Source organism: Mastigoproctus giganteus, chromosome 8, assembly GCF_048544385.1.
Source record: "Mastigoproctus giganteus isolate SK-2022 chromosome 8, ASM4854438v1, whole genome shotgun sequence".
NCBI classification, from domain to species: domain Eukaryota; kingdom Metazoa; phylum Arthropoda; class Arachnida; order Uropygi; family Thelyphonidae; genus Mastigoproctus; species Mastigoproctus giganteus.
In genome coordinates, this window is record NC_143582.1 from 115,920,162 (window position 1) to 115,943,167 (window position 23,006).

General features: G+C 38.7%; 1 protein-coding gene across 7 annotated transcripts in view; it reads right to left on the bottom strand.

Moving 5' to 3' along the window:
- Positions 1 to 23,006, bottom strand: part of ash1 (histone-lysine N-methyltransferase ash1) — a 1,128,611-nt gene that overhangs the window by 890,681 nt on the left and 214,924 nt on the right. For 6 of the 7 annotated variants that reach the window (XM_090378880.1, XM_090378881.1, XM_090378879.1 and 3 more), the window contains exon 6: positions 7,172 to 7,282. The exons of the other annotated variant lie outside the window; for it this stretch is intronic. In XM_090378880.1, coding sequence (XP_090235006.1) covers positions 7,172 to 7,282 — 111 coding nt within the window. The remainder of the gene's footprint in view (positions 1 to 7,171; positions 7,283 to 23,006) is intronic. 7 annotated transcript variants of the gene reach the window in all.

Sequence of the window (23,006 nt, forward strand, 5' to 3'; positions counted from 1 at the left end):
AGTGGCACTAAGACTGTAGCGGGAAATTACAAACCAGTCAGTCTAACTTCAGTAGTAGGGAAAATCATGGAGGAAATGATCAAGGGTGGAAGTCAGGATCATTTAGATAGAAATGGAATTCTGAAGGATACACAGCATGGTTTTGTAAATGGAAAATCATGATTAACAAATCTAGTCAGATATTTTGACAGGGTAGCTCATGAGCTGGATTTAGAGAATAATTTCAACATTGTTTATTTAGATTTGGGCAAGCTGGAACATGTTGGAATCACAGGGAAAATCGTTAGATGGATGGCAGGATGGCTTCAGGGAAGGAGGCAGAGGGTTGTGATAAATGGTTATTCTTCAGATTGGGTTAATGTATTGGGACCACTGTTGTTTATGAATTTCTTAAATGACATCGATGAAGGGATAGGGGGCGTGATTGCAGATAATGTAAAGATCAGTAGAATAGTTGATGATCACCGCCAAGCAATGGTCCCAATTCTTCAGAGTGATCTAGATAGACTTCAGGGATGGTCAGAAAAATGGAGCTATGCTTTAATCCAGCAAGGTGTAAGGTATTGCAACTGGGGAATGGGGAACAGCAACCCCAAAATAACTTATACACTTGGTGGAGTTGAACTAAAGCCTGTAGTGGAAGAATGGAACTTGGAAGTTACGATACGGTGACACATGAAGTTCTCAGAGCATTGTAGACATGTTGCAAGGAAGGCCCATCGTGTCCTATCGATAATTTATCAAACATTTGCTAGTAGAGATAAGGACATCATAATCCCACTACATAAGGCTACTGTTAGACCACACTTGGAATATTGTGTTCAAGTGTGAAGACCACACTTAAAAAAAGACATTGAGCTTCTTGAAAGGGTCCGTCCAAAGACAGGTAAATCGCCTGGTGCGATTGGCAAAAGGGCATCCATATGAGGAGACTGAATATGTCGGATTCAGAGCTTGGAAACTAAGCACCTTAGAGGAGACTTCATTGAGGTATTTAAGGCTCTGAGAGGCAAAAGTAAAATGAATGAGGACGAAATTTTCATGGTTATAAATGATTCTAGAACTAGGGGCCATAAATTCAAGTTATGGTGGAGATGTTTAGACTAGTTTTATTTTAGCCAGCGAGTTATAAATTACAGGAATAAGTTATCTACATGGGTGGTTGAGGCTGACAGTGTGACGAAATTCAAAGGTCAGCTAGATAGTTACCTACAGAAGGAAGGGAATACATAGGTTGTCTATTTCCTTTTCTTTAAATTTTTATTAATTATTTATTTTATTTTATTATTATTTTACTATATATATATATATATATATATTATATTTTAATGGCTTAGATGAATTAAACTTTAGGGTCTATTTTCCATTGGGTGTTAGGGTGTATCCTGAACAGGAGATTTTGTTAGCATTTCAAGTCTAACATATTCCTAGGGGTCTGTGGTGGCTTTCAAATTATATAATAAACAATAATAAAAAGTTAGTTCTAATACTAATTATTTAATTTTAATTAATGTTATTAATCAATACTAAACAATACTAAATAACATTCCCTTATCTGGTCATCTATCCGCTACTTCTTCAGGGGCTTTGAGCGGATCGATAGCCAGTTTTAAAGGAATGTCTCATAATTACCCGTTTCTGTTAACTCCTTATCAGTTTTGCCTTTTTAGTGAGATTTTTTATCTCCTTTAGATTATTTAATTTATTAGATAATGATATTTTTATGCTAATTTGTCTTTAAATTTTTGAATATTTTTAATACTTAATTTAGGAATTCAGCAAACTGGTATAGGAGAAACAAAGCCCAACGGGTAATTATCGGAATAAGAGAGTGGAGCTATACTTATCTGTCCGGTGGTGGTGGTGGTCCTTCAGTAAAAGAGGGGTTAGCTCTTGTTCACTGTTTGTTTCATTCTTGGTTTGGTTTTTATTGTGCAGTCACGTCTATTGTTGCTTGATATTGTTGTAAGGTGATATTTTAGCAAGTCTTCCGATAAGTGGGTTGGTTCCTACGTCAGCCGGGGTGCGGCCTGGGTGGGGGGGTTTTATGTTTCCGTTTTTAAACTCCGTGGTGAACATTAATTTGAATAAAATGTGATATGTTTGTATTATATTTACAAGCGTTATTTATTGTTATTTACATAAGTTGGTTAACCTGATAGCACCCAACATTACTAAACGGCTACTGGGACTACAGCCAATAGTAAAATTTTACCAATAAATTTACCAATAAAGATGGTAATAAGACAAAGGGTATTACGGAGTAACCACAAGGAACCGGGGCCTACAATTACAAAATAAATTGAAAACTCTTTAAACATGAACGAACATACAAATAAAAGTAAAATGCTGTACGGGTATCACAGCATAAATTGCACCCCGGGTTCACACATGACCACGCAGGACCCGACAATTCCTGAAAACGGTCATTTAGCATGCAATGCCGCCACACCAAAAGTGATTAACAAAAAACCGAGCGGACCCGATTACCTTAAAAACCCACACAAAGAAAGCTACGGAGAAATCTATCAACACCAGGAAAAACTAGCATTCAGTAAATGTAAAAATAAACTATGCAAAACATGCCCACAAATGCACAGAGTACACCAACAAAACGACGACAACGCACCAAAATTTTGTCACACCAAAAATGTAGTCTACTTAATTACTTGTAAAACATGCGGAATACAATACATAGGACAAACCAGCACAGAACTGCACATAAGAATAAATCTACATCGGTCACAAATAAAGAAACACGGAGAAAACCAATACCAACAAAAGCCAATACCACAGAAAAATACACCAATGAAATAGAATACAAACACTTTCAAAAACACAAATTCACCAATATAACTATTGCAATCTTAGCCATAATAGAAAATACCACTAAAAGAGAAAACATGGAGGACATGTTAATAATAATGTACAAAACACTATACCCATACGGACTCAATAACAGATTCAATGGAAGAAACTTCACATATACAAACCCCGGACAATGTACATATACTATTTTTCAGCTCTACAAAGACTGGCAAAAAAATGGTTTAAAACTCAACAAAATCAAACAAGAAAGAGACGAAGATAATAAAAGCAAAGCACAAAGCCTAAACAATTTCGATAAGCTCATCACAGAATGGGACACGGAACCTATTAACGTTAGAAGCATACACAACATCCTATTTTCACTTAAAATCAGCAAACTTGAAGCACTAAGCAGAATTCACCAGAAACTGAAGATTAAGAACATACACCTCAACCATACACTAGAAGATGTATTCAAATTCAGAATAGGCGATGATCACAAAGACATTGACACTAAAGAATACTGCATCATTAAATTCCTGAACCGAACATTCGACTACGTCAACTTCCGTGACATTATGGAAAACACAAAAGGGTTTTTACCTATTCAAAACATTAATATTAAAGTCAGATATAGTTTCACAAAACCAATAGGCATAACCATGTGTAACTATAAAAACACAATCGAAAATATGAACAGTACTGAACAACTTTGCCACTGCAATGACAAAAAATATAGAAAATACACAGATCCACATCACAAACACATCATAACAGGCGACCTCAGCATTATAGAAGATCAAACACTAAAAGAAGTAATGGAAAAAGGAACAAAATTCAGACTCAATAGCCCAACTAATTTATTTAACACACGTAAATCCATATACAAGGATTTACTGCAATTCGCATTCAAAACTGCAAACAAATTTAACACACCCATAGAGGCATTCCAAATATGGATAAACATTACGACGGAAAAAATCATGAAAATAGTCCAAGATGTCTTAACAGTTAAAAATCAAGTCAAACAATACAATCTGAAAGTCATTAGATATAAGACCAAAGAACTGCAGAAGAAATTCGTTATAACGAACACAGACAAGGCCAGCAACAACTTTAGTATAATATGCAAAAAGTTTTACATAGAGACTATTAAAGAAGAAATGGATAACAGTGAAACATACAAACAAATAGTATCCACACCTAACAGCGTCAATAAGAAGATGATAGCACTACACAAAAAACTAAAACTGAAAATAGAAATCACAAAATACCCATTCATTTACTGGATCCCAAAATTCCACAAAATACCCACCGGCAAAAGGTTCATAACAGCAGGGAAAAACAGTTATACAAAAGTTTCCAGTAACCTATTTAAAGACAAACTTAAAATTATATTAAATGAAATAACCAGTACCAAAATAATCACCAGCAACAAAACATATCTAGACTACATCCAAAACAAAAGCAATAAGATAAGTAGCCTATACACCTACGACTTCCAAAACCTATTCACCAGCATATCACATGACAATTTAATCAAAGTCCTTTCAGTCTATTTTCAAAACCACCAAATTAGTTTAAACTGTAAAAAACAATACTGGAACGATTTAGTCAATCTCAACGTCAAAAATAACTACGTAATGATGGGAAACAGAATCTATTTACAGACCAGAGGAATAGCCATGGGATCTTGCTGCTCCAGTGCGATTGCCAACCTATATTTACATCACTTCGAAAATAACATAACAGAAGAAATTAACATGTTCAGATATATTGATGACGTCCTAATCATCAACCACGACGGTTTTGAAACACTAGCCCAAGCAATATATCCTACCGACCTCAGCATAGAACGCACCAACCAAAACAGCAAATTACAAGCATATTACCTAGACAGCCAGATTACTATCAAAAATAACAAAATCGAAACTAAACATTATGACAAAAGAGACCACTTCAAATTCCCAGCTATAAAACTCATCCACTGGGATAGCAACATTGCAAAACACATATACGGAAACACAATTAGGAACCAAACGACCAGAATAATAAAAATATGCAGTAATGCAGAAAACACAACAAAAGCAATTAACAAACTGATAAAAACACTCACAAAAAACAATATACCCTACAATTACAGCAAACACCACATAAAAGCGGCCACACTTATTAATAAAAAAAATCTAATATCTAAATCACAAAGCAATACCAAAACCTAAATTAAGGTCCGGATCTCTTACGCTCAGAGGAGGCTCGTCCTCTGACCGCACTATAATCCGGTTTCCTATATTAACCCACCCTTCAAAATCAGAATAAAAAATAAAAATAAAAAATTAATCTATGGGTAACCATTCGCAAGGTAAAATTCACTTTACAGGAGGCTGTAAATATGTAAATAGCTATCCCCGAGGACAAAACGGGCTGTTATGCCTTAGAAAAGCTATACCGGCCCAGTCCAAAGGGATAGCAAACCAACTTATGTAAATAACAATAAATAACGCTTGTAAATATAATACAAACATATCACATTTTATTCAAATTAATGTTCACCACGGAGTTTAAAAACGGAAACATAAAACCCCCCCACCCAGGCCGCACCCCAGCTGACGTAGGAACCAACCCACTTATCGGAAGACTTGCTAAAATATCACCTTACAACAATATCAAGCAACAATAGACGTGACTGCGCAATAAAAACCAAACCAAGAATGAAACAAACAGTGAACAAGAGCTAACCCCTCTTTTACTGAAGGACCACCATCACCACCACCACCGGACAGATAAGTATAGCTCCACTCTCTTATTCCGATAATTACCCGTTGGGCTTTGTTTCTCCTATACCAGTTTGCTGAATTCCTAAATTAAGTATTAAAAATATTCAAAAATTTAAAGACAAATTAGCATAAAAATATCATTATCTAATAAATTAAATAATCTAAAGGAGATAAAAAATCTCACTAAAAAGGCAAAACTGATAAGGAGTTAACAGAAACGGGTAATTATGAGACATTCCTTTAAAACTGGCTATCGATCCGTTCAAAGCCCCTGAAGAAGTAGCGGATAGATGACCAGATAAGGGAATGTTATTTAGTATTGTTTAGTATTGATTAATAACATTAATTAAAATTAAATAATTAGTATTAGAACTAACTTTTTATTATTGTTTATTATATAATTTGAAAGCCACCACAGACCCCTAGGAATATGTTAGACTTGAAATGCTAACAAAATCTCCTGTTCAGGATACACCCTAACACCCAATGGAAAATAGACACTAAAGTTTAATTCATCTAAGCAATTAAAATAAAATATATCAAGCACGTATAATTGTCGAATTGCCAACGGCAATGGCATTAACGTAGCAAGGGATAAAATATTAGAACAATCAATAAAACAATCAAATTTAAATCATTTAAGCAATCAAAAAAAAAAATATATATATATATATATATTTTTTTTTTTTTTTTGGCTGAAGCAGCATTAGCTTTAGGCCTCCTTGCAACATATGGCCATTACATATGGCTATTATCAGTCCTCCCAGTAGCTGGAGTTCAGAACTTTTTTTTCCAGAGGAGAACCTGATTGCTTTTACATAATTTTCTATTTTCTCTAAGAGACAAATGTGTAACATATTTTATTTGTAGTAACAGAGTATTTAGAAACACAGTCACTATCAGTCAGAATGCGTTATAATCCATGTAGCACCCACCTTCTGTATACGGTACAGAATCATGGCATTAAATGACACGTGGATAATATTCAATTTATTTTTTTTTTTGATCACATTCAACCCAATGCATTTTGTTCTCCAAATTAAGTTGCTCAACATGCTGAATATGTCAGGTGTTGCTGCTTCAATCAGTCTACTGGGCAATGTTCATCTGATAAATCTGAAGTGACATCTGAATAGACCCAACAAACTCTATGTTTCCCAACAATAAATAATGATAAATAACAGACTCAATGACTTCACTTTGAGTAACTCCCGCCAATAGCAAAAATCTACTGTTTAATAGTGGAGCAATCTAAAAGGGTTATAATTTTGAAAAGTGCCTGTAAGAATCAATATCAAAAAATTTATTTGCTGAAACAAGTATATGATAAGGATTTTATAAAGAATACTTATTTCAATAAAAAAAAAAACTACAATCCACCTTACTTGACTCAATCTTTTACATAAATAAATGTGCTTTACATTTCACATGATATTCAAAACTTCTCAAAAAATGTACCATTTCTGCAATATGCATACTATGATCTTTTTTTATATGTCATTCTTTTTTATATGTTATTCATTTATGTGACTAAGAAGTTTAAATAAAATTCTGGTCAGATTCATATTTATATAAATAAAATCTACCTATAGGCCTCAGTCACAACATTATTTTCCTGATTAGAACTCCAATCAAGAGAAATTAAATTTTCTGGTAAAGTGGAATCACTAGACTCAGCATGTTCCCCTTGTGATGGTCTAATTAAAAAATAAAAAAATTAAAAAATTAATACAAAAAATTAATACACAGAATTACAAATCATTCTTCTTTACTATATAGTACACATGCACAACTCAACTCAAGTCTAATGACTGTACCTCAGAAAATAACTTTTAATCCTCAATCTGAACTCGCATTCATTTTTTTATATGTATGCATTGAACATTTAAGAAGTTGTAGAGGCAATGGAAGATTTTTTGTGAACTGTTACATTTATTGTCTGAATGGACATATCTTTTTCATCAATATTCATTAAAGGCATTATTATAGGAAAAAGAGATAAACTTGTCTCTTTATGTACAAACAGTATTAGACTCTTAATCAGATATTAAACTTTGTTTTGATTTAATCGATTATTTACGCCTCCTCGCTCAAGCATATGTGTAATGATGATAATTGTGCTTCATGCTACATATGCAAATGTCAATAACGAGAGAATCAGCTGTTATGCCGATTTCTGTTGGCATGTCATTTTTTGAAATGTATAAAAAGTTAAGAAAGTTTTTAATAACAAGCAACTATTGGAAAATGGAACGTTAATAATAAATTTTGTTTGTTTGCATATTGTTAAAGAACATTAAACATCACAGCTCTGGTTTATACTATCTAATTGTTAAAGAACAGAAAGTAGAAATACAAGGGCTTTTAAATAAAGAATGATCATCATTTTTCATGCGAGCAATCATACTGCTTGATGTTTCTAGTTGAGCTGTAGAATTTAAGACCAAACCAAACTGCATCACATAGCAATGTGCAGTTGACTCGTGCACATAGCGTAATCTTCAGTCAGTCAAGTTTATGCCTGTTCAGTTTCCCATCATAACAATGCATGTGACATGCGAGGAATAGTATGCTCCTCTCAAATTTTGTTTCGGTCTCAAAAAATCATCAGCTGAAGCATATTAAACGCTGAAGAGGCTTATTGTTAATCTACACTTCCATAGAGCACAGCTGGAAGGTGGTCTAGAATGTTTAAAGATGATCATGATTCAATCATAAAAATCAGCAGTCCTGCAGCTCCAATCACTGCTGTCACTACAGAAACCATAAACACTGTTTCTGTAATCATGAGAGAACATCATTGCATAAGAGTAAGGCAACTGGCAGAGATGTTGAGAATATCAGTAGGAAACATGCATGGTGTTCTCTCTGACCATTTGCATATGACGTTGTTTGTTTGCTATTTGGTTTTTAGAAGCATTAGCAACTAAGGCCATATTGCTCCGGGATGTGTGGTTGTCATTCCTTGACCTTTCCGCAGCCTCCGTATTTGGTGGTCACGGGCTTGAACCCTGGTCTAATCAAGAAGCGTGTTCTATGCGCTGCTGCTCCTGCCCACCCGGCACATATGACATTTTGTGCACGTTGGGCTCCAAGACTACTCACACCTGAACAACAGTCAGTTTGCATGGAGGTTTATCAGGAGCTGTACTGGATGGTTACTGAAGATGGCGAAGTTCTGCTCAGGGCGATAATGGCAAATGAGACATGACTTTATCATTTAAGCCAGAGAGTAAGTAACAAAGCTCTGTTACTTACATCATAGCCTGAAAATAGCAAAAAATTGTCTTCTGCAGGAAAGGTTATGGTCACCTCTTTTTTCGACATTCAAAGAATAGTTTGCCAGCGTGTTATGCCATGTCATACGACTTTTATGACACCTTACTAGAGAAATTGTACTGCACACTTTTCAGAGTCACATCCTATAGAAACAACCATAACTGCACACAGGTGTGTGGATGCTGCATTGCGACAATGCGAGACCACACTGCTCACACTGTCATCGAGTATTTAGCCAGCATTAATATCAAATGTATCCTCATCCCACCCCCTACAGCCCTAACCTTGCATCCTGCATTTTTTCCCCAACATTAAAGAAGAGGCGGTGGGGAAAACTTTTCCAATTGTCAGAAGTTGTAAAGACATCGGAAGCAATTCTCAAACACATCAAAAATGGCTTCCACCATGTTTTTGAAGAATGGTAGAAATATTGGAGTAAGTGCATTTGATCAAATGTGAGACTGTTTTGAAAAGGACCTTCAAAATATAGATGATTAATAAAGGTATGCACTGCAAAAAAAATATATTATGCTCATTCTTTATTGAACGGCTCTCATAAATGTTTTTATCTCTGCATTTTTTCTTTAATGAGTTTCTTAATATTACTGTTATGCTGCATTAGCAGTGGCAAATGATGACATTAGTAGAGGCAAATGAATATTTGTACTTGAAGAAAAAAAATTAAAGCAAGTACAATGTACAAAGCTGCATATACCGGGTGATTCAAAAGTCTCCATACACAGGGGAAATGGTCACTTTTTTTTTTTTTTTTTTTTTTAAACAAACTGTCACTTTATTCACAAAACACGGTTCAGATCCAACAATTTTGTTTCCCCATAACTTGGCACCACACCATCAGTTTTCTCGCACCTTGCATCTTTGAGGGACTCATTGACCCCAGGGGCTCACATCTGGTGAGTATGGGCTTGGCACACCCAGGGTCCTGAGCTGGATATCATCATTCCTCTCTCTTTTGGTGATTCTCTCTCTCTCTCTCTCTCTCTCTCTCTCTCTCTCTTTCTCTCTCTCTCTCTCTCAAGATACTCAATTTTTTTTTTTTTTTCCTTGGCTGGTGCAGCATAAGCCTCAGGCTTCCTTGCACCATATGGCTAATAATAATGATAATAATAATCCAGGTGTGGGTTGGTATCACTCCAATAAAGTAAGTTTGGGCGATTTTAACTTCTCCATTAAAATAAAAATTGTCTTCATCAGTAAACAAAGTCACAGATGAGAAATTTGCATCACCGTCCAATTTGTTTACTGCCCATTCGCAAAATTCCATCCACCTATCCAGGTCATTTTCACTGAGTTTCTGCAACATTTGCATTTTGTATGGATGCCATTTGTGCTTTTTCATGATGCGGGTGATACTCGATTGGCTGATTCTGCTTTCTGCAGACAATCATCGTATGCTTTTTTTGGGGACTCTGCAAATGGTGCCAGCACCATGTCTGTTGTGCCTTTCACTGACAGATGTTTGTGGACGACCACTTCTCGGTTGGTCAGTAACACTTCCAGTCTTTCTGAACTTCTCAATAAGTTTGACAACAGTGTTGTGTGTGATGTGCTTGCCATGTCTCGTTTCCATTCCAATTCCATTGCAACAGCTTCCTGATCCGGCCATGAAAATGATTTTTATACACTCTTCTTTAGACAAAAGCATTTTAGAAGGGTACCTAAAAACAGAAAAAAAAAGAAAAAAAAAACTATTTCCTATGTATGGAGACTTTTCTTCAAAAGTCTCCATAGAATGTTTTAAAAAGAAGTAGAAAATTCACTTTGCAAATAATGAAAACCAGTTGCATTTCGCAGAATCATGTTCACACAAGTAATCAATTGCAGTTATGTATTCTTCAGATTCATGAATACTAAGTAGGAACCTTTTTCAAATATTATGCACTTCGAAAATCCACTGTCATCTTTCTACCAATTTAAAGTTAAACGATAAAGCAGAATTGCACCATAATTTCACAAGTAGACCACTATTTTCAATAACTTAAAAATACATGTAAAGATCTAGTGTGAGTTTCAACCATAGGAAGGATAAAACAAATATATTTTCTTTAGAATGTTCTTAGATGTTCCAAAAAAATACTTTCAACTTTAGAGCACACAGCAGTTAAGTTTACATAGGTGCCTGCTTAGTAAATGCTCAAAACTAAACTCTACTGTTCCTAAATGTTAATAATAATAATTTATTTATCTCTATTTTATGTTACACTTTTCTGGGAGATAACAGCAAAAAGGAGGGAGAACACATAAGCCAACCCTGGGTACTGAGCTGGATATCATCATTCTTCTCTTTCTTGGTGATTCCCTTCTACTTTTGACTCTCTGTCTCTCGGTAACTCGGGATTTTTTTTTTTTTTTTTTTTTTTCCTGGTGCAGCATAAGCCTCAGGCTTCCTTGCACCATATGGCTATTAATAATAATAATGAATTTTTAGGGGGTGTTCCCTTAAAAAATGATTAATATACAAATATACAATTATAATGAAAGAGGCCTACGTGCTCTGGATTTATACAACGAAAATTTTTTATTTTTATTTCTCAGAGCAAACTAAACTAAAATTACAATTAATTAGCTTTCGGTTGAGTGGACAGCCTTCTTCAGATAGAAAAATACTTTGAATGGCAGTTGGAATAGAGATGTGCACTGCCAGGATGGTGCGTGAGGCGCGTGGCTAATTGTTTGAGGTTGATGTTTGTGGCTGTGACGTATGGTGGTGATATGGCCGGCGTTTGTCTATGGACAGAATTACTGCTTCTGTGATGGGGTTAACTTGACAACCACTGTTCCTGTTCAAAGAGGTATCCGAGCATTTTATGTTTAACGATTCCAACCAGGTGCGCCTTAGGTAATGGTGGGACCTGTCCACGACCACGACGTCGCGGTGTGGGTCAATGTCGTGGTGGGTTGTCCAGACATGCTCGGCGATAGCTGAGTGTTCCACATCTGCCAAACGGATCGCCCTTTTATGCTCTGAGAGACGTTTCTCGAGTCGACGTCCAGTCTCTCCAAAGTAGCAGCTAGTGCAGTCACGGCAAGAGATGCAATAGACCAAACCGCTCTGTAGAAGGGTGGGGACGGGTATTTTTACGTTGGAAATGAGAGAACGCAGTTTCTTGCCTGGGAGTTAGATGCACTTTATCCCATGTGATTTTAGAATTCTACCGATCTGTTGTGACAGGTTGGGGTAGTATGGGATAAGTGCCCTCGTGGATGACTTGTCACTGTTGGTCGTCACGTTGTCGCGTGCCTGTAGATCACACCTGTCAAGGATGTCGATGGGATAGCCACACCTCGTAAGGTCTACTTTGACCCTGGTGATCTTTTTTTTTTTTTTTTTTTTTTTTGATTTGGTAGTTGTTGGCGCATCGGCTTCTGTGGCCATATTGCACCTCCCAAGGTTTTTGCTGTACTTTGATCCAAGCCCGAGGCGGGAATCGAACCCGCGACCTTTGGGTTGCCGGGCAGGTACTTTACCCACTCGGCTAGCCCGGTCGGCTCCTGGTGATCTCTTTGCGTCTTTCATCTGCAGAGCTGGAGTGTGTCCAGGCGCGAGTTAGCAAGGTTCGGGCAGTGGAGAGGAGGTGGCCCCGCGCGTGTGCTGACCGGAAGTTGGTAAATTGGCCAGCACACATAGGTTTACGATAAACTGTCGTCTTCAAGCATGTGTCTTCGCGTCGGACGAGGGTATCTAGGTATGGAATAGTGTTGTTCGACTCCAGCTCAATCGTGAATTTTATGAAGGGCGATAGTGAGTTGAGGTGGGTTAGGAGTCGCTGACCTGAGTCTCTAGGGATAACTACGAACACATCGTCTACATAGCGACACCAAAAGGCGATGTGATCTGGTGCGTGTGTAAACGCACGTCCCTCTAACTCCTCCATCACGATGTTTGCTGTGAACGAACTGACAGGGGAACCCATGGCTGTGCCATGTACCTGCTGGTAGATTGAGTCGTTAAACATGATTGCACCCCCTGTTAAGCACAGTCTGAGGGCGGCGGAAATGTCATCAGGCGTCAGTCTAGTTCTGTCGCTAAGGGTTTCATCATTGTCTAAGAGTTGTTTTGCACAAGAGATGGCAAGTTCCACTGGGATGGAGGTAAAGAGTGATATTACATCGAACGATGCCATGACTTGATCTTGTGAGATGGATATAGTGTGGATCCTTTCTATGAACTCAATACTGTTGGAGACGGTGTAGGTGGTCTTGCCAACTAGAGGAGAAAGAAGCCTCGAGACAAACTTAGACAACTCGTAAGTCGGTGATCCACAGCAGGATACAATTGGTCTTAGTGGTGTGTCTTCTTTGTGTACCTTCGGCAGGCCATAAAACCGTGGGATCTGACACCCGGAGGCACGGAGGTGATTACAGGTTGACTGCGTTATTTTCCCCTGTTTGAGCCAACTGTTGATGAGGATATTCACCTCTGACTCCCATCGTTCCAATACTCTGTTGGGGTTAACAGTTAAGGGTTTGTAGACGGAAGTGTCTCGTAAAAGCAGTAAGGCTTTCGCCATGTAATCAGAGTGGTTCATTACAACCGTACGACGGCCTTTGTCCACCGGTAGAATGACAATGGATGAATCCTGTTTCAGTGCCTTGAAATCTGCATACGGCTGAGGTTTGAAGAGACAGGGCGAGCATGGTGTAGAACTGCTGCAGTCTTTAAGCAGATTGCGTTGGCTACATCTTCTGGGAGGCGTGATAAACATGTTTCCACACTCAAGGCGATGTCGGTGATCGGTGGGTACTTTGGAAGAACGGCAAATGTCATGCCAAGGGTCAATAAGTCTATTTGTTCTGCAGATAACTGCTTGCTGCTCAGGTTCAATACGAAATCCGTGCAAGTTGTGGAAGGGGCATTATGCTGGCGACGAAATTGACGGGATTCATTAATTAAAGTATTGAACTTACGTTTCTGTCGGGCACAATAACGATCTGATTCTCTGACGGCCTGGTAACAAAGTATTGATTACATTGGTGTAAATAGGATCGGGAATCAGAGCCTTAAGGTCGGCTAGTAGGGCTGCTTTGCTCGCTGAAGCACATTGTATGTCATGGTGGAGGCAGCCGATCCATATGCGCAGAGTCTTTAAGCCGAAGTTCCGACAGGCACGTCCCATATGCTCATTAGAAAACAGTTGTTTGTACCGAAACCCTTTCGGTATAATCTTGTTAGCTTTGCATCTATGTGCAAACCTCAGGTGTTGTCTGCCACGGGCTATAAAGATGAAATCTTTCTGTAGTCTCACAACCATATCGATATGGCGGACAGGTCCCACCATTACCTAAGGCGCACCTGGTTGGAATCGTTAAACATAAAATGCTCGGATACCTCTTTGAACAGGAACAGTGGTTGTCAAGTTAACCCCATCACAGAAGCAGTAATTCTGTCCATAGACAAACGCTGGCCACGTCACCACCATACGTCACAGCCACAAACATCAACCTCAAACAATTAGCCACGCGCCTCACGCACCATCCTGGCAGTGCACATCTCTATTCCAACTGCCATTCAAAGTATTTTTCTATCTGAAGAAGGCTGTCCACTCAGCCGAAAGCTAATTAATTGTAATTTTAGTTTAGTTTGCTCTGAGAAATAAAAATAAAAAATTTTCGTAGTAAATATACAATTGATTTTTAAAAATGTACAGTTCTGAAATTGTACAGGTAATGTTCAACAGGAAAGACATAAATAAATTGGAGTGTTTTGTACATTTCTTTACAGAAAATGTCGAAAAGCATCACTACTTATAATATCATTTTGAACATTTTTACAATTAAATGAGGAGAGAAAAAAAATGATGAGATACATGCACAGAAATTTACAAACTATTTGCCAACTGCTTCCTTTAACATTTGTACATTATTTCCATGTTGGTGTTTTTAAAATCCAGGAGTTGAGTGGAAGGTAATTTGAATCAGACATCCCTGGTGATGTATTCAATTAGTAGTTCCTTGAATTGATTTAGTGAAGTGACATTTTTGATTTTTGCAGGAAGTTTGTTCCAGGTTTTAGCACCTCTGTATTTTATACTTTTCTGACCAATGGCTTTTCTGAAAAGCGGAATCTCCAGGTTGGTTTCATTTCTTAGATTGTATGATATTTCTTCTTCGTCTGTGGTTATGAAAAAGGATCTGAAGAGAGGGGGGGGGGAAAGTCTGCTGTCTACATAGCATTGTAAACAAGGATCGCCTCAGCTTTCTGCAATAGCTGGTAGATGCTTAGGAGTCTCAATTCCTTATATCTCAAACTAACCGATGCATTCCAGGGAAGGGCCAAAATTGAAAGAAAGCATCGAATGAGAATGGAGTTGATTCTCGCAAGGTTTTCTTGGCTGGTAGTACCCCATGAGATGATTCCATAGGTGAGGTGCAGCTGAATTAAAGAAAGGAATACTTGTCTGAGAAGAGAAGGAGACACCCAGGCAGAGGCCCTGGCATGTATTCTGGCTAGTGACGAAGTTTTCTTTTGTAGTGTTAACATTTGTTATGCCCAACTTGGCTTATCATCCAGCCAGATATTTAGTGGTTTGTTTTTCGTTCTAAACACCATGTATTTTGATTTTTCTGGATTCAGTATAAGCTGATTCTTTTGAAAGCCAATTATGCATCACAGAAAGCAAGGCAGAGATTTTGAGTTGAAGCTCATTAGGGTCTTTATCTGTGATTAGGATGGAAATATCATCGGCATACGCTACTAGGTGAGAAGGTGGAAGAAGAGAGAGAAATTCACCGATGTAAAGAACAAATAGGATAGGTCCAAGAAGTGAGCCTTGAGGTACTCCCCTGGAGAAATGACAGATGTCGGAGTATGATTGATTTGTTCTTACTACAAACAGCCAATCGGTAAGGTGGTCTTCAAGGAGAAAGTTAATTTTCCCTCTCAAGCCAACGTTATTGAGTTTGTTAAGTTGAATAGTATGGTTTATGCAATCAAAAGCTTCAGATAAGTCAAGAAACAGTGCTATAGCATAGTGACCCTTTTCAAGACTATCAATGATCCTTGAGCAGAAGTCAACAATTGCAAGATCAGTGGATCTTTTAGAGCGATAAGCATACTGTTGTTGATGGATGAGTTGATTTTCTTCAAGAAAACCCATAAACCCACGAGTCTGCTATGAAGAATTTTTTCGAATAATTTTGCAAAAACTGAGAGTAGAGCAATTGGGCGAAAGTTGTTGATGGAGTTACAACAGTTTCCCTTTGGAACAGGGATGATTATTGCTTTTTTGAATTGAGAAGGGAATTTACCAGATTGAAAGGAGAGATTGAATATATACTTCAGTGGCGTAAGAATTGTGGTAAGGACCTTTTTCAGCAGAGACGGAGATATTTCATCAAAGCCAGGGGCTCCCTTTTCTTTCAATTGATTCCCTGTCTCTAAAATCTCTTGATCGGAGAGAGGAGCAAGAAAAAAAGAGTTTCTGATTGAGTACTTTGCAAATTCTCTCATTTCATTGTCTCTGAAATCAAGTTTGTCTTGAAAGAGGTTATTCACACTTGAAAAAATAAAGTGGTTACAGAAGGCAGTAGCTTTTAGCTCGTCATCTGAAATGAGTACCTCGTTTTCAACTACATCTCCAACGTAGCTCCGTGATTTCAGTTTCCTTCCCGGTAATAGTTTGTTCAAAACTTTCCATTTTTTCTTGCTTGTTATGATACCTGTAAGTGGAGAACTAGAGTATTTGCTTTTCTCTGACTGAATGCAGTCAGTGACTTTGTTTCTGTACGTTGTGTATTTAATTTTATCTGCCTCGATTCCTGTTGCTCTAGCAATTCTTGCCAGGTTGTCTCTTTTCTTTAACATATTACAAATCTTGTTTGAGATGAACAGGCATATTTCCCTCTTGTCCTGGTGGCCTTTTTATTCCCTGAGCTCCTGATATATGACACGTATTTTTCATAGCTATTTAGGATATGCTTAAAAAAGCAGTTATGTGCAATTTCAGGATCGCTTGTAGCAAGCACTCCATCCCACTTTGACTGCTGCAGGTCATAACAAAGCTGATTGAGAGAGCCTGGAGTGACAGATTTGAAAGTGTGCATGATCTCTGCTTCATTTGTTTTATTTTCGATTACCATTAAGATGGGACGATGATCCGAAATAGTTGTATAAAGTATTGCATACGTGAAAGAGCATTCCCCAATTGCAAAGTCAAGAAGGGAATTGTGGGACTCTCCCATTCTAGTCGGGATATCTCCATCAGTAAGAACAGAGAAACCATTTGAAGTAATGACATCTAGGAGGTCCTGCACCTGAGAGGAAGAGCTTTGAAGAATGTTAATATTAAAGTCACCAATCAGTAAAAGGCTTAGGAATTTGCTTGTGAAATGAGACAGTGTTGTCAAGAGTTACAAGGAAGCTGTTAACTGAAGCTGAGGGAGGTCGATATAGACACCTGTTGTTATTGTTATTTTGGTTTTTCAGGAGCATTAGCAACTAAGGCTATATTGCTCCGGGATATGCGGTGGTCATTCCCTGACCTTTCCGCATCCTCCGTATTTGGTGGTGACGGGCTCGAACCCCGGTCTAATCAAGAAGCGTGTGCTACGCACTGCTGCTTCTTCCCACCTGGCTACGGAGGCGCCTATAGACACCTGATCACCAAAGAGGCAATGAAGATAAAAGTGAGTTCACAAGCTTGATCAGGCAGATTTGAGATAGGAAAGGCAGACCATCGCAGATGACTATGAACAGAAATAGCAACTCCACTACCTTTTGAATCACCTCTGCAACTTTGAAAAAGAGAGTAGTCTAGAATTTGGATTGAAATCTCAGGAGAGAACCAGGTCTCAGTAAAAACCATCAGGTCTGGATGCAGATTCCATGTCAGTTGAGCGAGGATTTCATCATTGCGTTTTACAAGACTGCGTGCGTTCATACAGAATACAGTAATTGCATCTTTTGATGCTGCAGCAAGGCATAGTTGTTTGGCTTAATTGTTGGCAAGTGACAGGGTAGAAAGATGTTTTCACAAGAGTTAGTGTCATTCAAATTCTGGTAGACTGGAGAGACCAATAAATCATTTGATGTTATTTCCTGTAGAGATTCCTGAATATCTGAAAAACGCACAGATTGTCATTCATGCTCACTTGTTTCGATAGCTAAGTCACTAGCTGGTAACCTAGGGCCAGGAAGAGAGGGGTCGTCCATAGAAAGGCCGAATGATAGTTCCCACAGGCCAACAGTGGTCCTTCAGTAATTCATCAAAGTCTGTTTGCTGGCATTGAATGTAGAAAGAGCTGTACAACTCGTGTTTAGAAATCATTTTTATTGCCTTTGTTTCTATCTGCAGCTGCGTTCTGATGTGCTGCTCTATTTCTCTATTGCAGAGTTGGGGTTCGAGTCTTGAGACAAAAATACCCTTGGTTGAACTTTTGGTTCCGAGGATTGCTCTGATTGTAGAGTTGGTGGCTGTTCCCACAACAGGAGGAGGATGTCGACGTCTGCTTGTGTGATTAGAGGCAGATAGATTCCACTGTCTTCCAATGAGATCTGTCCGCCACCTAGAGGAAATGACATCTTCTAGGAGTGGATTTGCAGTTCGATTGACATCCTTAGATGTTTCCTAAGACTGACTGGGGACAGGAGCATATACTGGAGGGTATGGAGGTTGGTTTATAATAGATTCATAAGTGGCTTCTGCAACAAGAGCAGGGGTTGGCTGGAAAGTAGAATTTTTCATGGGTTTCGTCCAATTGTATGTAGGACTTAATGATCTGCTGGAGTTTCGAATAAGATCTGTCAAATCCGAAATTTTCTTTAGTAAAATATAATTAAATTCACGCAATTGCACGCTTTCCAATCTGGATTTTTTTAGTTTCATCAAGAAGACAGACTATCATGGATTTGTGAGTGTCCAGGATTTGAAAAATGAGTTTTGTGGTCAGCTCATTTGGATTTTCATCTTGTGAAACTTCTTGGTTAAGGAGATGAGAGAAGGAGCGATTTGTCTGCTCTGATGCCACGTCGTGAGGTATGGCCTCGAATAGCCCACTCTGCCAAGTATTCATTGATGATGAGGGACAGTTGAAACACGGAGGTTCACCGTCGGGAGGGCTTGAGGGATTAGCTGGGCTGGAGCCTAAGTTATTTTCATGTTTCATCTGCTTTTTCTTTGATTGCCTGTGATTTATATAACAAGAACCCTTCCACGAGTCGACCGCTGCCTGTGACATCTTCTTCCTGTTCGCAGTTGACATATTTTAGCATTAGCATTAGTAGAGGCATTTGATGCAAGAAAGCAAGCTTATGCAGCATCAGCCAAAAAAAAAAAAAAAAAAAAAAACCAACTTCCACTTCACCCCTCTGTTCGTTCAAAATACCTGTCCAGCTGAGCCTTAAACTTATTTAGGCTATCAACCTCCACCACAAGGGATGGCAGTCTGTTCCACCAACCAACCACCCGCTGGCTAAAGGCAAATTTCCGCACGTCTATCCTACATCTGTCTTTCCTCAATTTGAATTTATGCCCTCTCAGGTGATTTTTCTGAGCTAGAGGAAGAATCCCATCAGCATTGAGCATGCTTAAACCATTCAAGGCTTTATACACCTCTATCAGATCACCTCGCTGGTGCCTAGTCTCCAGACACTGTAATTTGCAAAACTTAAGCCTTTCTTCGTAAGAGCACCCCTTTGTTCCATTCACTAATCTTGTTGCCCTTCTCTGTACTCGTTCCAGCAGCTCTACATCCTTCTTGAAATGAGGCCTCCAGACCTGTATACAGTACTCTAGGTGTGGCCTGACCATTGCCTTATACAATGGAATAATCACCTCCTTATTCCTGCTGGAAAAATTCCTGTATATCATTGACAATACTCCATGAGCTACTCTTGCAGCCCGTCTGCACTGGTCAGAGAACTTCATATCTGCCTGCACAATCACCCCCAAGTCCCTTTCATTCTCTACCACTGTCAGTATAGTACCACAGAGTTGATACGTCGCTCTGGGGTTGCTGTTTCCCATGTGTAGTACTTTACATTTGTCAATGTTAAACTTCATTTGCCACCTCTCAGCCCATCTGCTCAACCTTTCCAGATCCTGTTGCAGCAGCATAGTGTCAGTAGTGTCCTTGACAACCCTGCCAACCTTTGTATCATCTACAAACTTGGACATTAAACTTGATATACCATCATCAATATCATTTATAAATACAGAAAACAATAATGGACCCAACACTGTGCCCTGAGGAACTCCACTAATAACATTAGTCCACGATGAGCAGTGTCCATTGATTACCACTCTCTGTCTTCTCCCCCTCAACCACCCCTTTATCCATAGCAGCAATTTGCCTCCAATGTCACACTGCTCCAATTTGTGTAGCAGTCTTCCATGTGCAACAGTATCAAAAGCCTTTCTAAGATCCAAGTATATAATATCAAAGTTATTCCCTGCATCCAGTTCTTTTGTGACTGCATCATAGTATCCAATCAAGTTGGTCAGGCAAAACTTCCCCTTAACAAAACCATGCTGTGTCTGAGCTATAACTGAAGTCTTGTCTAAATGATCCTGCAGTGCTTCTTTAACCAGTGCCTCCATTAATTTTCCTGGAACAGAAGTTAAGCTCACAGGTCTATAATTACTTGTGTCAGCCTTTGATCCTCCTTTGTGAATTGGGGTCACATTTGCACATTTCCTGTCTATGGGTACCTCCCCTGAGTCCAAGGAAGCTCTCATAATTATGGCTAAGGATTTGCTTACTTCCTTTGCTGCCTCCTTTAATATAACTGGATAGATCCCATCCACCCCGGGTGCCTTTGTTGTGTTTATCTTCAACATTTTCTCCTCCACTTTACTCCCAGTTATTTCAAGATTCTGTAGCTTACTGCTAGAGTTGAATACACCTCTGGCATTCCCCTTGCTGAATAACTCCTCATGTGTGAATGTCGATGCAAAATATTCATTTAGTTTGTTAGCTACCTGAGCAGGATCATCAACAGTTGACCCATCAATATCGAGTGGACCAATCTGATTCATCCCCTTCCTTCTAGAGTTTACATAAGTAAAGAACTCTTTGCTGTTTTTCTTTGCATCCCTTTCCAAGGATTTCTCGTAATCTGCCTTCGCCTGCCTAACCTCCTTTGTAACTTGGTTGCATATCAACTTGTATCTATCATAGGCTTCTGTGTCATGTGTTAATTTGTAAGTATCCCATGCATTTTTCTTCTCTGCCATATGCCTCATTAGTTCATCTGACATCCATTTTGGCCTAAACCTTAAACAATATTTCTTAGTTGGTATGTAAAGCCTAGTAGCTTCCAAGATAAGTTCTTTGAATGCTTCCCATTTTGAATTTGCTGTTGGTAACATCATCAGTTGGTCCCACTGTATAGAATTTAAATACTGTCTCAGTCCATCGTAGTCGCCTTTACGGAAGCAATAACCCTTCCCTTTACCCCTAATGGTAGTTACCTCTTTGAGTAAATCCCACTTCAGCACTGTGATCACTGCCACCTAGTGGTTCATTTATCTGCAGATTCTTAATGCATGAAGAATCACTGCTGATAATCAAATCAAGAGTATTACTCCCTCTAGTTGCCTCCCAAACATGCTGATGTAGAAAACAATCATCCAATAAATCCACAAAAGCCCTGCTAGTGTGAGAGTAACCAGCCCCCAAATTCCAGTCAATATCTGGGAAATTAAAATCTCCGATTATAAGACTCTCTGATTTACTGGCCCACTCTATTTCCCTGTACAGTTCCTTATTATACTCATCAGAGTCATTAGGCCTATAGCACACTCCTACTCTCAATTCTGATCTCCCAATGCTTATGTCACACCAAACTGACTCAACACTGCACTGTCCAGCGATGTCGACTGGCTTCACTTCCTTGGTTTTTATGTGTTTCTTAACTAATAGCATAACCCCTCCCCCCTTCCTATCCTGTCTATCCGTTCTGTAGACGTTGTACTCCCCAAATTGCAGTTCTGCATCCCTTATATCTGTGTGACACCACGTCTCTGATATCCCAACAATATCTGCCTTTGATGTTTTGAGCAATACCTCAAATTCATCAAATTTATTTACTAAACTCCTAGCATTGGTGTATACGCAAGTATACCTGCACCTGTTTCTATTCTTAGCTACCCTAATACAACCCATGTGTTTACTTGTACCGCAATGGCTCCCAGCAGTCTCTGAAATACCATGCATCTTGTTTTTCAGGCTTCTGCTCATTCTAATAGAAGAAGTGCAAGAATCTCTTTCACCTCTGCCAGTGGCTACTGTCAATCTATTGGTCTTTGTCTCCCCCCAAGCTAGAAGTTTTCCGACCCACCTAACACTGCCTCGATAGCATCAGCAAATATTCTTGCACCCTTTCTATTTAAGTGTATCCCATCCCTGTAGAAGCAATCTCTCCTGTTAACAAGTACAGTCCAGGCTGAAAAAAATTCTACCCCTTGAGCCTTGCACAATCTTTCCAGGGCCGAATTGATCGACAAGGCTCTCATCATATACTCCCTCCTATCGTGTCTGGGCAGAATTGCAGACACTTTCAAATTCAACCCTAATTCTCGGCTTTTGTTCAACAGTGACCTGTACTTGTTAAGTAATTCTGCCGGTCTCCTACTCTTAATATTATTAGTGCCAACGTGTACAACTATATCACCTTTTGTGCCCTTAAAAGATGATATTCGCTCTACAACGTCATCAACCTTTGCCCCTGGCAGACATACCCTGGTCCTGTTCCACCTATCTTTTTTACAAAGCATGTTCCCCGTTTCCCTGACAATAGAGTCACCAACAACTACTAGTTCCTTCGGGACCAGCGCATTCTGCCTTGGGGGTTGTCTCTGTGTCACGCGATGCCCAAGTGCAAGCTATGCATTTGATGCAGTACACAAGACCGCATTCCGCATTGCATTGAAGGAAATCTTTGCATTGCTTTTTGCACAATTGGCAAATAATTTGCATTTGCGGAGCCATTGTAATTAACAATAAGTACACAGAATTTCTTTTGAGATTAAACATTAAAAAAAATATACAATATACAAAATATGAATATACAAAGTATGAGATATACAACACAGAATTATTGCTATCTGAAATACTTTTGTACTAAACATATCCGTGAACTTCAGTTAAAATTCTTCAGAATTCATTCAAAGAGCGAATTTT